Source organism: Bufo gargarizans, chromosome 4 (assembly GCF_014858855.1).
Source record: "Bufo gargarizans isolate SCDJY-AF-19 chromosome 4, ASM1485885v1, whole genome shotgun sequence".
NCBI classification, from domain to species: domain Eukaryota; kingdom Metazoa; phylum Chordata; class Amphibia; order Anura; family Bufonidae; genus Bufo; species Bufo gargarizans.
Window position 1 is genome coordinate 256,266,059 of NC_058083.1, and position 13,496 is coordinate 256,279,554.

At 41.5% G+C, this 13,496-nt stretch overlaps 1 protein-coding gene across 1 annotated transcript in view; it reads right to left on the reverse strand.

Moving 5' to 3' along the window:
- MCHR2 (melanin concentrating hormone receptor 2) overlaps positions 1 to 13,496 on the reverse strand; it is a 517,075-nt gene that overhangs the window by 226,481 nt on the left and 277,098 nt on the right. The window contains exon 4 of the mRNA XM_044291586.1: positions 10,783 to 10,983. Coding sequence (XP_044147521.1) covers positions 10,783 to 10,983 — 201 coding nt within the window. The remainder of the gene's footprint in view (positions 1 to 10,782; positions 10,984 to 13,496) is intronic.

Below are 13,496 nucleotides of genomic sequence, written 5' to 3' on the forward strand. Positions count from 1 at the left end.
TATATATATATATATATATATATATATATATACACACACACACGGTGGATATAAAAAGTCTACACACCCCTGTTAAAATGTCAGGTTTAGGTGATGTAAAGAAACCAAGACAAAGCTAAATCATTTCAGAGCTTTTTCCACCTTAAGGGCTCTTTCACACCTGCGTTCTTTTCTTCCGGCATAATAGAAGAATCCTGATCAGTTTTATCCTAATGCATTCTGAATGGAGAGAAATCCGTTCAGGATGCATCAGGATGTCTTCAGTTCAGGACCGGAACGTTTTTTGGCCGGAGAAAATACCGCAGCATGCTGCGCTTTTTGCTCCGGACAAAAATCCTGAACACTTGCCACAAGGCCGGATCCGGAATTAATGCCCATTGAAAGGCATTGATCCGGATCCGACGTTTAGCTTTTTCTGAATGGTTACCATGGCTGCCGGGACACTAAAGTCCTGTTTGCCATGGTAAAGTGTAGTGGGGAGCGGGGGAGCAGTATACTTACCGTCCGTGCGGCTCCCGGGGCGCTCCAGAGTAACATCAGGGTGCCCCACGCGCATGGATGACGTGATCGCATTGCACGTCATCCATGCGCATGGGGCGCTCTGACGTCATTTTGGAGCGCCCCGGGAGCCGCACGGACTGTAAGTATACTGCTCCCCTGCTCCCCACTACTACTATGGCAACCAGGACTTTAATAGCGTCCTGGCTGCCATAGTAACACTGAATGCATTTTGAAGACGGATCCGTCTTCAAATGCTTTCAGTTCACTTGCGGTTTTCCGGATCCGGCGTGTAATTCCGGCAAATGGAGTACACGCCGGATCCGGACAACGCAAGTGTGAAAGAGCCCTTACTGTGACCTATAAACTGTACAACTTAATTGAAAAACAAACTGAAATCTTTTAGGTAGAGGGAAGAAAAAATATAAAAATAAAATAATATGGTTGCATAAGTGTGCACACCCTTAAGCTAATACTTTGTTCAAGCACCTTTTGATTTTATTACAGCACTCAGTCATTCAGCATGGCACATTTTGACTTGGCAATATTTGCCCACTCTTCTTTGCAAAAACACTCCAAATCTGTCAGATTGTGAGGGCATCTCCTGTGCACAGCCCTCTTCAGATCACCCCACAGATTTTCATTCGGATTCAGGTCTCGGCTCTGGGTAGGCCTCTTCAAAACTTGAATCTTCTTCTGGTGAAGCCATACCTTTGTTGATTTTGATGTATGCTTTGGGTTGTTGTCCTCTTCATGTTTAGCTTTCTAGCAGAAGCCTGAAGGTTTTGTGCCAATATTGACTGGTATTTGGAACTGTTCATAATTCCCTCTAGCTTAATTAAGGCCGCATTTCCAGCTGAGGAAAAACCGCCCCAAAGCATGATGCTGCCACCACTATGCGTCACTGTGGGTATGGTGTTCTTTTGGTGATATGCAGTGTTGTTTTTGCACATATCTTTTGGAATTATGGCTAAAAAGTTCTACCTTGGTTTCATCAGACCATAACACCTTTTCCCACATGCTTTTGGGAGACTTCAGATGTGTTTTTGTAAAATTTAGCCTGGCTTGGATGTTTTTCTTCGTAAGAAAAGTCTTTCGTCTTACCACTCTACCCCATAGCCCAGACATATGAAAAATACGGAAGATTGTTATCACATGTACCACACAGCCAGTACTTGCCAGATATTCCTGCAGCTCCTTTAATGTTTAGGAAGGCCTCTTGGTAGCCTCACAGACCAGTTTTCTTTTCGTTTTTTCATCAATTTTGGAGGGACGTCCAGTTCTTGGTAATGTCACTGTGTTCCATGGTATATCTAATGCCTTGGAAATTCTTTTGTACCCTTCTCCTGACTGATACCTTTTAACAATGAGATCCCTCTGATGCTTTGGAAGCTCTCTGTGGACCATGGCTTTTGCTGTGGGATGCAACTAAGAAAATTTCAGGAAGACCAACTAGAGCAGCTGAACTTTATTTGGGGTTAAACAGAGACACTTTAAATGATGGCAGGTGTATACTGACTCTATTTAACATGATTTTGAATGTGATTGATTAATTCTGAGCACAGCTACTTCCCCAGTTATAAGAGGGTGTGCACACTTATACAGCCACATTATTTTAGTTTTTTTTGTTTTCTTCCCTCCACCTAAAAGATTTCAGTTTGTTTTTCAATTGAGTGGTACAGTTTATAGGTCCCATTACAGGTGGAAAAAGTTCTGAAATGATTTATCTTTGTCTCATTTTTTTTTACAGCACAGAAACCTGACATTTTAACAGGGGTGTGTAGACTTTTTATATCCTCTGTATATATATATATATATAGATACGAAAAATGGCGGCACTGACTGCAATGAGGGAAAAATAGGTTGATTAAAACCACTTTTACCTTTTCAAGACCGGAGTGCCGTCCTTTTTCTGTATTTATATATATATATATATATAGTGGGGTTTCGCTCTCGTAGACAGGAGTAGCGGACGCAGTATAGAGGCAACAACAAGATATTTTTGGATCAAACAGTTCAGTGTTTTATTCACACTTTAGGCAAGTGACAAAACAAGCAGTCATAATAAAACAAAAATTACCTTTAGGTGTTGGTGTTAATTCACACCATGTGGTAATTCTGCCTCTAAGAGTCCTTGCTGATAGCAGCACCGCCCTGTTTTCACGCCAAACAGGTAGCAAGCCTTCATCCAGACATAAGGCTCCCTGATCCCAACACAGAGCTGCCTATTAAAGGATAGCCAGGGGCTGCCAAAACCCAGATCGGCACTTAAAATCTGGTCTGGTATTTGACTTTACCTGGCTGTAAATCAGCCCAGCAGCACATGCTGGGAGGACAATACCTGCCTTGCCAGACAAAACCTCTCACTTTGTCACAATATATCATCTTATTAATGATGAAACAACAAAGACAAAATGTTATTTATGGTGCATGGTGAATGGCACAAAATTTAAAAACATTAAAAAAATGGCTAAATCACAGTTTTTTTTTTAATGTCCTACAAAAAGAGTTAATGAAAGTTATTCAATAATTTATATGTACCCCATTATAGTGCCATTGATAAAATACAAAATATCCTTAGAAAACACAAGCCTTCATATCATCGATGATGATATTGTTAGGATAGGTCATTAATATCAGCAGCCAGGAAAATCCTTTTAAGTAATAAACTAGGATGTGCTTTTAATGGGATTATCCCATTACAAAGGCTTTCATTTAAATCCTGGAAGTCAGGCATCCAGTCTTGCACCTTATTCCCTAAACTGTGGATAGGGGATAAGTCTTTGTAATTTGACAACCCATTTTTGGAGTTAATGTTCAACTAAACTCATCACCCATTGTCAGTGCAAAGTCAATGCTACTAAGCGCTTAATGATCTTTTTTTACACTGGCCATTAAAGTACATTATTCTACAGTGCCTTAAAAACACATGGGTCATTTATCAAACTTGTGTAAAGTAGAACAAAAAACAAAGTACATGAAAAAATTACAAATATGTATAGGGTCATTTAGGCCCAAATTAGTGTGAGCTTATAGGGTTAATGAGGAGATATCACAATATACATAGTGCTTTTTATGAATGCTTGATCATACCTTGAAATTAGGTCACAGATAATACAATTTAAAAGGAAATGAGTGCTTGACTTTACTGCGGATTTTATTTAATGCACTGTTTTTAAAAATATATTCTGAATAATGTAGGCTGCTTTTTTTTTTTTTTTTTTAGAATATCAAATTTGCATCTCACTCGTATATCTACATGCCGTTATATAAAACTGTTCAATGTGAAATGCAGCATGGGGAATGCATTTGAAATAGGAAGGATCTTATTTTTAGGAAGCAGGTGGCAGAGAATGAACTTTTTCTTTTGAAGTCAGGTTAGAGCTGTAAAGTCCACATTTGTACACCATTAATTGTAAAATACAAAGACAATGTAAAATTATGATTAGCAGCAATGTAAAAGTTGACATTATATTGAACATTTGGATTTCTTTTTAATGTAACTCGTGGACTAGAGCTTTGAAGTGACTTAAAGAGGTTGTCTTGTCCCAAAATCAAACTTCTTTCTATGCTCCTAACACCCCTCACCTTCCCCCAATACCTGTTTTTCATGTCTGAGCTTTCCTTCCCCCCTGGAAAACATTAGATTATCCTGCCAGATCTCTACTTTCTCCCCATCTTGTTTTGTTGAATACATAACTTTATTGATACACAAGCCTGGCTGCACTGCACAGTGATGAGTCACAGGCTGGACTTGCCCCCCCCCCCCCCCCCCCCCCACTGGTCTGCCTGCGGCAGCTACTCCCTTTGTAACTCCTGTGTCCATCTTTCTAAACCCATACATGAATCTACTTCTTACTCAGTGTCTAAATCCCATCACTGACCATCCATAGGCTCTTCCCTCAACATCTCCGGAGTGTGATAAACACATCATATTCAAACACATCTGTATCTAATCTTATCATGTATGTGTGCCTGATACACAGCCAGTTGTGTATGATACTGCCTGCTGAAGTGTGTATCTAATCCCATCTTCTATGATACAGCCTGCTGAGTTGTGTATCTAATCCTATCTTGTATAATCCTGCCTGCTGAGCTATGTATCTAAACCTTTATACACACAACCGTATCCATTTTGCGATCCACATATTTTTCAGTCCAATTGAGTTCTATGAATTTGAGGACCTCATTTTGAGGACCAAAATAGGGAATGTTCTATCCTTTCTGGAACTAAAATATGGATATGTAAAGTACACTGAGGATGTCCATATGCTTTCCATATCCGTATGTCAGTTCTATGAAATATAGAACATGTCCTATTCTGGTCCTCAAAATGCAGATCGAAAAACCCCATAGAACTCAATGGGACTGAAAATAAATGTAAATCACACATGGACAGTATTCCTATTTAGTCGATTTGCGACTGCATACCGCAAAACAGATATGGTTGTGTGTCTGAACCCTATCACTCATACTGAGCGCCCATAAAAGTGACATCCACAGCACTTCCATAACCGTGACATCTATGCACTCACATAACATTGACATCAACAGTGCCCTCATAACAGTGACCTCCACAGTGCTCCCATTTCAGTAACTTTCACAGTGCCTCTATAACAGTGACCTCCACAACGCCCCATTACAGTGACATCCACAGTGCCTCTATAACACTGACATCCACAGTTACCCCATAACAATTACATCTAGAGTGTCCAATAACAGTGACATCTACAGTGCCCCATGTGCCATCCACAATGCCCCGAGTAACATCAAGTGCCATTCACAGTGCCCCATGTGACATCCAGTGTGCCATCCACAGTGCGCCCATATGCCATCCACAGTACCCCAATGTATCATCCACAGTGCCCCTATGTGACATTCACAGTTCCCCATGTGCCATCCAGTGCCCACATGTGCCACCCAGTGTGCCCCTTGTGTTATCCACCGTGTCCCATCCATAGTGCCCAATGTGCCATCCACAGTGCCCCAGTAACATCCAGTGCCCCCATGTGCCATCCACAGTGCCCCATGTGCCATCAATAGTGCTCCCATTGCCCCCATTGCCATCCATCATGCCCCCATGTGCCATCCATGATGCCCCAGTGGCATCCAGTGCCCCCATGTGCCATCAACAGTGCTCGCATTGCCCCCGGCAACCCCACGCATGTGCACTAGGATTCAGCTTAGTGCGCTTGCAGGGTGAGTGAAGACGGTCGGCCGGAGCTTTCTTTTGCAGGAGGAGCTGATGTCATTCATGACAATCTGTCTCCTGCTAAAGAAAGGAAGAGAAGACAGGAGACTCACCGGAAGACCAGAAAGCCCGACAGGAGCAGTCACGTTTAGTAATGGCCTTGCGGTTCGCCCAGCGATCGGTTCACGGCAAACTTTGCTCGTTCGCGATTCACCAAACATGCGAACATATGGCGATTTTCACACACGCCATATTCTTTTACATTGTGAATAACTTTGACCCATGACACATCCAGAAGGTGGTACAGGACAGCCAATTGAAAAGTTTCAGCCTATGGACATACCCCCTACCTTATAAATAAACCTGATCTGGCCATCATTTTACATTCAGTCTTTTGTCAGTGTAGGGAAAGATTGCTGTGTGGAGCAGGGACAGACTGCATATATACACAGTACAGACCAAAAGTTTGGACACACCTTCTCATTCAAAGAGTTTTCTTTATTTTCATGACTAAGAAAATTGTAGATTCACACTGAAGGCATCAAAACTATGAATTAACACATGTGGAATTATATACATAACAAAAAAAGTGTGAAACAACTGAAAATATGTCATATTCTAGGTCCTTCAAAGTAGCCAACTTTTGCTTTGATTACTGCTTTGCACACTCTTGGCATTCTCTTGATGAGCTTCAAGAGGTAGTCACCTGAAATGGTCTTCCAACAGTCTTGAAGGAGTTCCCATAGATGCTTAGCACTTGTTGGCCCTTTTGCCTTCACTCTGCGGTCCAGCTCACCCCAAACCATCTCGATTGGGTGTATGTCCGGTGACTGTGGAGGCCAGGTCATCTGGCGCAGCACCCCATCACTCTCCTTCATGGTCAAATAGCCCTTACACAGCCCAGAGGTGTGTTTGGGGTCATTGTCCTGTTGAAAAATAAATGATGGTCCAACTAAACGCAAACCGGATGGAATAGCATGCCGCTGCAAGATGCTGTGGTAGCCATGCTGGTTCAGTATGCCTTCAATTTTGAATAAATCCCCAACAGTGTCACCAGCAAAGCACCCCCACACCATCACACCTCCTCCTCCATGCTTCACGGTGGGAACCAGGCATGTAGTCCATCCGTTCACCTTTTCTGCATCGCACAAAGGCACGGTGGTTGGAACCAAAGATCTCAAATTTGGACTCATCAGACCAAAACACAGATTTCCACTGGTCTAATGTCCATTCCTTGTGTTCTTTAGCCCAAACAAGTCTCTTCTGCTTGTTGCCTGTCCTTAGCAGTGGTTTCCTAGCAGATATTCTACCATGAAGGCCTGATTCACACAGTCTCCTCTTAACAGTTGTTCTAGAGATGTGTCTGCTGCTAGAACTCTGTGTGGCATTGACCAGGTCTCTAATCTGAGCTGCTGTTAACCTGCAATGTCTGAGGCTGGTGACTCGGATTAACTTATCCTCCGCAGCAGAGGTGACTCTTGGTCTTCCTTTCCTGGGGCAGTCTGCATGTGAGCCAGTTTCTTTGTAGGACTTGATGGTTTTTGTGACTGCACTTGGGGACACTTTCAAAGTTTTCTCAATTTTTCAGACTGACTGACCTTCATTTCTTAAAGTAATGATGGCCACTCGTTTTTCTTTACTTAGCTGTTTTTTTCTTGTCATAATACAAATTCTGACAGTCTATTCAGTAGGAGTATCAGCTGTGTATCCACCTGACTTCTCCACAACGCAACTGATGGTCCCAATCCCATTTATAAGGCAAGAAATCCCACTTATTAAACCTGACAGGGCACACCTGTGAAGTGAAAACCATTTCAGGTGACTACCTCTTGAAGCTCATCAAGAGAATGCCAAGAGTGTGCAAAGCAGTAATCAAAGCAAAAGGTGGCTACTTTGAAGAACCTAGAAAATGACGTATTTTCAGTTGTTTCACACTTTTTTGTTATGTATATAATTCCACATGTGTTAATTCATAGTTTTGATGCCTTCAGTGTGACGCTACAATTTTCATAGTCATGAAAATAAAGAAAATTCTTTCAATGAGAAGGTGTGTCCAAACTTTTGGTCTGTACTGTATATATATATATATATATATATATATATAATTATTGTAGTAACAGATTAATTTGGAAAGTCCATCTAATTCAACCTATACCTAGTTTTGATCCAGACTGACTACCATGATTCGTCCAGGAAGACTTTTCCTCTTTTCCAGCAAATGGACAAATAAAAGTAATTTATGGGATTAATCTAAATCACCTAAAGGGAATGTGTCACCTATAATTTTTTGTGCCAGTTAAAACCAGATATTGATACATATCTCTTTTCTAATCTGTTTTTATTTACTGATTGTAGGTTTTCCTCAAGGCTTAAAGAAGGTTCTAGTGTTTGAGCCGAAACGTTGCGTCCACATGGGTGAATAAACTTTCTCCTTTTTTCATTATTTGAGAACGCTGTCATTTTGTATTTTTATCTATCTATCTGTCTGTCTATCTATATACAGTACTGTGCAAAGGTGTAAAAAAAATGCTGCAAAGTAAAAAGTCCTTTACTCCAAAGAAAATTGCTAACGAGCGTTCATAAGAATGCTCGTTAGCTATTATCTAGTAGTGGAAGTGTACCAGCGATTACCCAATGAATTAGCAAAACACTCATATATCCGGTAATTCGACACAAAACTTTTTTTACTGTAATATAATTGCAGTTGCCTGCAAGTGTGTGTGTCAGGCCTACAGCGTGCACTGTGCCCAATACTGCTAGTGCCCAGTGCCACCACTTATATCTGGTGTCACAGTAGATTACATTTAAAAAAAATATATACATTTTTTTACTTTAAAATAATTGCAGTTGCCTGCAAGCAAGTGTGTCAGGCCTACAGCGTGTACTGTGTCAACTACTGCCAGTAATGATAATTTTAAATGTTAATTAATAAAAATAAAAAAATAGACCACCAGGTATGTCATATATATTATAAGACAACGGGCACAAGGATCAAATAGTCACTTGCAGGGCTCATGCACACAACTGTATGTATTTTGCAGTCCACAAAATACAGATCTGCAAAAAATACGGATGGCGTCCCTGTGTATTCTGTATTTAGCAGCTGGAATCTAATAGAACAGTACTATCCTTGTTCATAATGTGGACAATAATAGGACATGTTCTATTATTTTGCGGAACGGACATAAGTAAATGGAATGCACAAGGAGTAACTTTTTTTTGCGGACCTATTGAAATGAATGGTTCCACATATGGTCCCCAAATAAAACTTAATGACCACGGAAAGAAAATATATTTGTCTGCATGAGGCCTTATGCTGGCAGTTTCAGGTCTCAGTTATGGAGAAAAATATTGCGGTCCGCAAAAAGGGGTTCCGTTGTTCCGTGATTCATGTCCGTTTTTGTTTCTGTGTGTCTTCCTTTATTTTTGGAGGATCTCCAGACATGAAGGAAAGTAAAAAAAAAAAATCTAAGTCAAGTTTGCCTTGCAAATGATAGGAAAAAATGGACTCGTGGATGCGGATGACAATCTTGTGTGCCTCCGCGTTTTTTCACGGACCCATTGACTTGAATGGGTCCACACACCATTTTTCGTGAAAAAAAATAGGACAGGTTATATTTTTTTGACGGACTGAAACCACGGATCACGGACGGAGATGACAAACTGTGCATTAACCGAGTTTTCAACGGACCCATTTAAAGTCAATGGGACCGCAGAAAATCACGAAAAACGGAACAACGGACATGGAATGAAACAACGGTTGTGTGCATGAGGCCTAAGGCCTATTACACACGACTATGGATTTTTCAGTGGTTTGTGGTCCGCAAAAAACGGATCCGCAAAAAATACGGATGACATCCATGTGCATTCTATTTTTTGTGGAACGGAACATCTGGCCCCTAATAGAACAGTAGTATCCTTGTCAGTTATGCGGACAGTAATAAGACATGTTCTATCTTTGAATGGAACAGAAAAACGGAAATACGGTAACAGATTACATTCTGTTTTTTTTCGGACCCATTGAAATGAATGGTTCCGTATATAGAAACATAGAAACATAGAATGTGTCGGCAGATAAGAACCATTTGGCCCATCTAGTCTGCCCAATATATCTGAATCCTATGAATAGCCCCGGCCCTATCTTATATGAAGGATGGCCTTATGCCTATCCCATGCATGCTTAAACTCCTTCACTGTATTTGCAGCTACCACTTCTGCAGGAAGGCTATTCCATGCATCCACTACCCTCTCAGTAAAGTAATACTTCCTTATATTACTTTTAAACCTTTGCCCCTCTAATTTAAAACTGTGTCCTCTTGTGGTAGTTTTTCTTCTTTTAAATATGCTCTCCTCCTTTACCGAGTTGATTCCCTTTATGTATTTAAAAGTTTCTATCATATCCCCTCGGTCTCTTCTTTCTTCCAAGCTATACATATTAAGGTCTTTTAACCTTTCCTGGTAAGTTTTATCCTGCAATCCATGTACTAGTTTAGTAGCTCTTCTCTGAACTCTCTCTAGAGTATCTATATCCTTCTGGAGATATGGCCTCCAGTACTGCGCACAATACTCCAAGTGAGGTCTCACTAGTGATCTGTACAGCGGCATAAGCACTTCACTCTTTCTACTGCTTATACCTCTCCCTATACATCCAAGCATTCTGCTTGCATTTCGTGCTGCTTTATTACATTGTCTTCCCACCTTTAAGTCTTCTGAAATAATTACTCCTAAATCCCTTTCCTCAGATACTGAGGTCAGGACTGTGTCGAATATTCTATATTCTGCCCTTGGGTTTTTACGCCCCAGGTGCATTATCTTGCACTTATCCACATTAAATTTCAGTTGCCAGAGTTCTGACCATTCTTCTAGTTTTCCTAAGTCCTTTTCCATTTGGCGTTTCCCTCCAGGAACATCAACCCTGTTACATATCTTTGTGTCATCAGCAAAAAGACAAACCTTACCATCGAGGCCTTTTGCAATGTCACTTATGAAGATATTAAACAAAATTGGTCCCAGTACAGATCCCTGTGGAATCCCACTGGTAACATGACCTTGTTTTGAATGTTCTCCATATCTTTGTAATATTTGCTGCTTACCTTATAATAGTGACCAATACTAAGATATTTCCCACTAATCCAGTAGAACAGATGATTCCAATAAAGGAAGGGAGAATAACAGTTTCAGCAGTATTAATGAGATGATATTCATTTCTCATATGCCATGATGTATTTGATACGTTGCTAGTGCTATTCCATGATGCGATTTGGATCCCATTCATTGCTACACAATTCTTTAACCTGCAATAATAAAATACATGTCTGGTCAATTTATACTCTGATATCTTTACATAAATAGCTCTAGTTAATGTATTCCCAGTTCCTACTGGTTTCTTTTTCCAAATCAATTTCACATGCAATGTCAAATAAAGAAAAAAAAATGTCTAAGGGCTCACGCACATGACCATATGCCCTCTGAGATATACGGTCTGTGAGCAGGCCATATGTCACATAGCGGCATACATTGTGCGCACAGGAGCACACAGCATCATAGGTTACTATTGTCCCGCACTCATGAGAGCGAAAAAATAGTCCGACGGGCGGCCCGATGCGCACAGCATCATAGTACCCTATGATGCTGTGCGCTCCCGTGCGTACAATTTATGCCGCCCCAGGACATATGGCCCTCTCACGGAACGTATGCCTCAGAGGGCATATGGTCGTGTGCATGAGCCCTTAGGCTACTTTCACACTTGCGTTTTTGCTGGGTTCAGCAGGGTTCAGCAAAAATGCTTCCGTTACTGATAATACAACCATCTGCATCCGTTATGAACGGATCCGGTTGTATTATCTTTAAAATAGCCAAGACGGATCCGTCATGAACTTCATTGAAAGTCAATGGGGGACAGATCCGTTTTCTATTGTGGCAGAGAACACTGATGCGTCCCTATGGACTTGCATTGCGGATCATGAAGGATCCGTTTTGCGCCGCATCCCAGGAGAACATTATGAGAACGCAACCAAACAGAACAGAATGCATTTTGGAGCATTCCCTTCTGTTCAGTTACATTTTGTCCCCATTAACAATGAATGGAGACAAAACTGAAGCTTTTTTTTTTTTTTTTGGTAATAAGACCCTATGACAAATCTCAATAACGGAATATAGAAACGCTAGTGTGAAATTAGCCTAAGATGTTAAAAAATAACTTTTAATTAGTGTTGCGTGAAACTGAACTGTAAAGTTCGGGTCCGCACTGAACTTTGTGAGTTCGGGTACCGGGATCCGAACCCGAACTTTGCCAGAAAAGTGTGGGATCAAGTTCGGTGTTTGGGCATGTAATAAAGCTTTTGAAAAGCTGCAGGGCAGCCAATCAATGAGCTTTTAAGCTGTGGGCACTTAGAAGCCATCACAGCCATGCCTAGTAATGGCATCGCTGTGATTGGCCGGTGCATCATGTGACCCAGCCTCTATACAAGCCGCATCACCTGTAGCACCGCCCATCAGCTCTGAGTAGTGCAGGGATAGGAAGCAGGCAGCTGAAGCGAGGGGGAGTGTTAGGAATCTGGCTATTTGTTTTGTGGGTGACCTATAATGATTTTTTTTGTACCCCTGATACAGAAATGTAATAATAATTCTGGCTGTTAATTCTGTGGGTGACCTATAGCGATATTTTGTGGGTGCATTAGACCATTTTTGTATCCCTGACACACAAATATAATAGTTAATCCGTCTGTTAGTTCAATGGGTGACATATACCCATTTTTGGTGTGAGATACATGTGCACTTTATACATGACATGGAAATTTATATAGTTAATCTGACTGTTAGTTCGGCCGGTGACATATACACATTTTTGGTGTGAGGAACACCTGCACTGCATATGGGAAATTAATATAGTTAAAGGGTTTCTACCACCAGAAATACTGTTATGTAGCTGACTGACATTAGCGATGCGCTAATGTCAGGACTACATAACAGTATGTTTTATACCTTTCTGCCTGCAGCCGTTCTGATAAAATAAGCACTTTTATAATATGCTAATGAGCCTCTAGGTGCTAAGTGGGCGTAAAATCAGCACCTAGAGGCTTCGTCTACTCAGCCTTTATCCCGCCCAGGTCCCCTGTTCTGCCCTCCCCGCATCTCTTGATTGATGTCACGGTTCGCAGCATCGCTTACGAAATCCCACACCGTTCACTTCTGTATTCGGAGCAGGCACAGTAAGTGAATGATGCATTTCTGGTGCCGGATTCCTCACCGTGCCTGCGCCGACCACATCACAGTGAGGAAGCTGGCATCAGGAGAGCGGCCTTCACTCACTGCACCTGCGCCGAATATAGAAGTGAAGGTGCGGGATTTCGTAAGCAATGCTGCGAATCGTGGCATCAATCAAGAGGAGCAGTGCGGGCAGAATAGGGGACCTGGGCGGGATAAAGGGTGAGTAGACGGGGCCTCAAGGTGCTGATTTTACGCCCACTTAGCACCTAGAGTCTGTATCAGCAGCAATATATATTTTTAGCGCACCCTGTGCTAAATACCGTGTAATAGGTCGCTGCGGACAGTTAAATTATCTGCGCCACATCTCCTGCTTAAAGTGTGTGCATCCCTAAAATATCAGTGACATCCAGAGCAGTTTTTCAGTAGACGGTGTCCGCTGCGGAGTGTTAAATTATCCGCACCACAACGCCTGTTTAAAGTGTGCTCATCCCTAAAATATCAGTAACATCTAGTGCTGTTTTTCCATAAACAGTGTCCACTGCGGACTGTTAAATTATCTACGCCACATCTCCTGTCTAAAGTGTGCGCATCCCTAAAA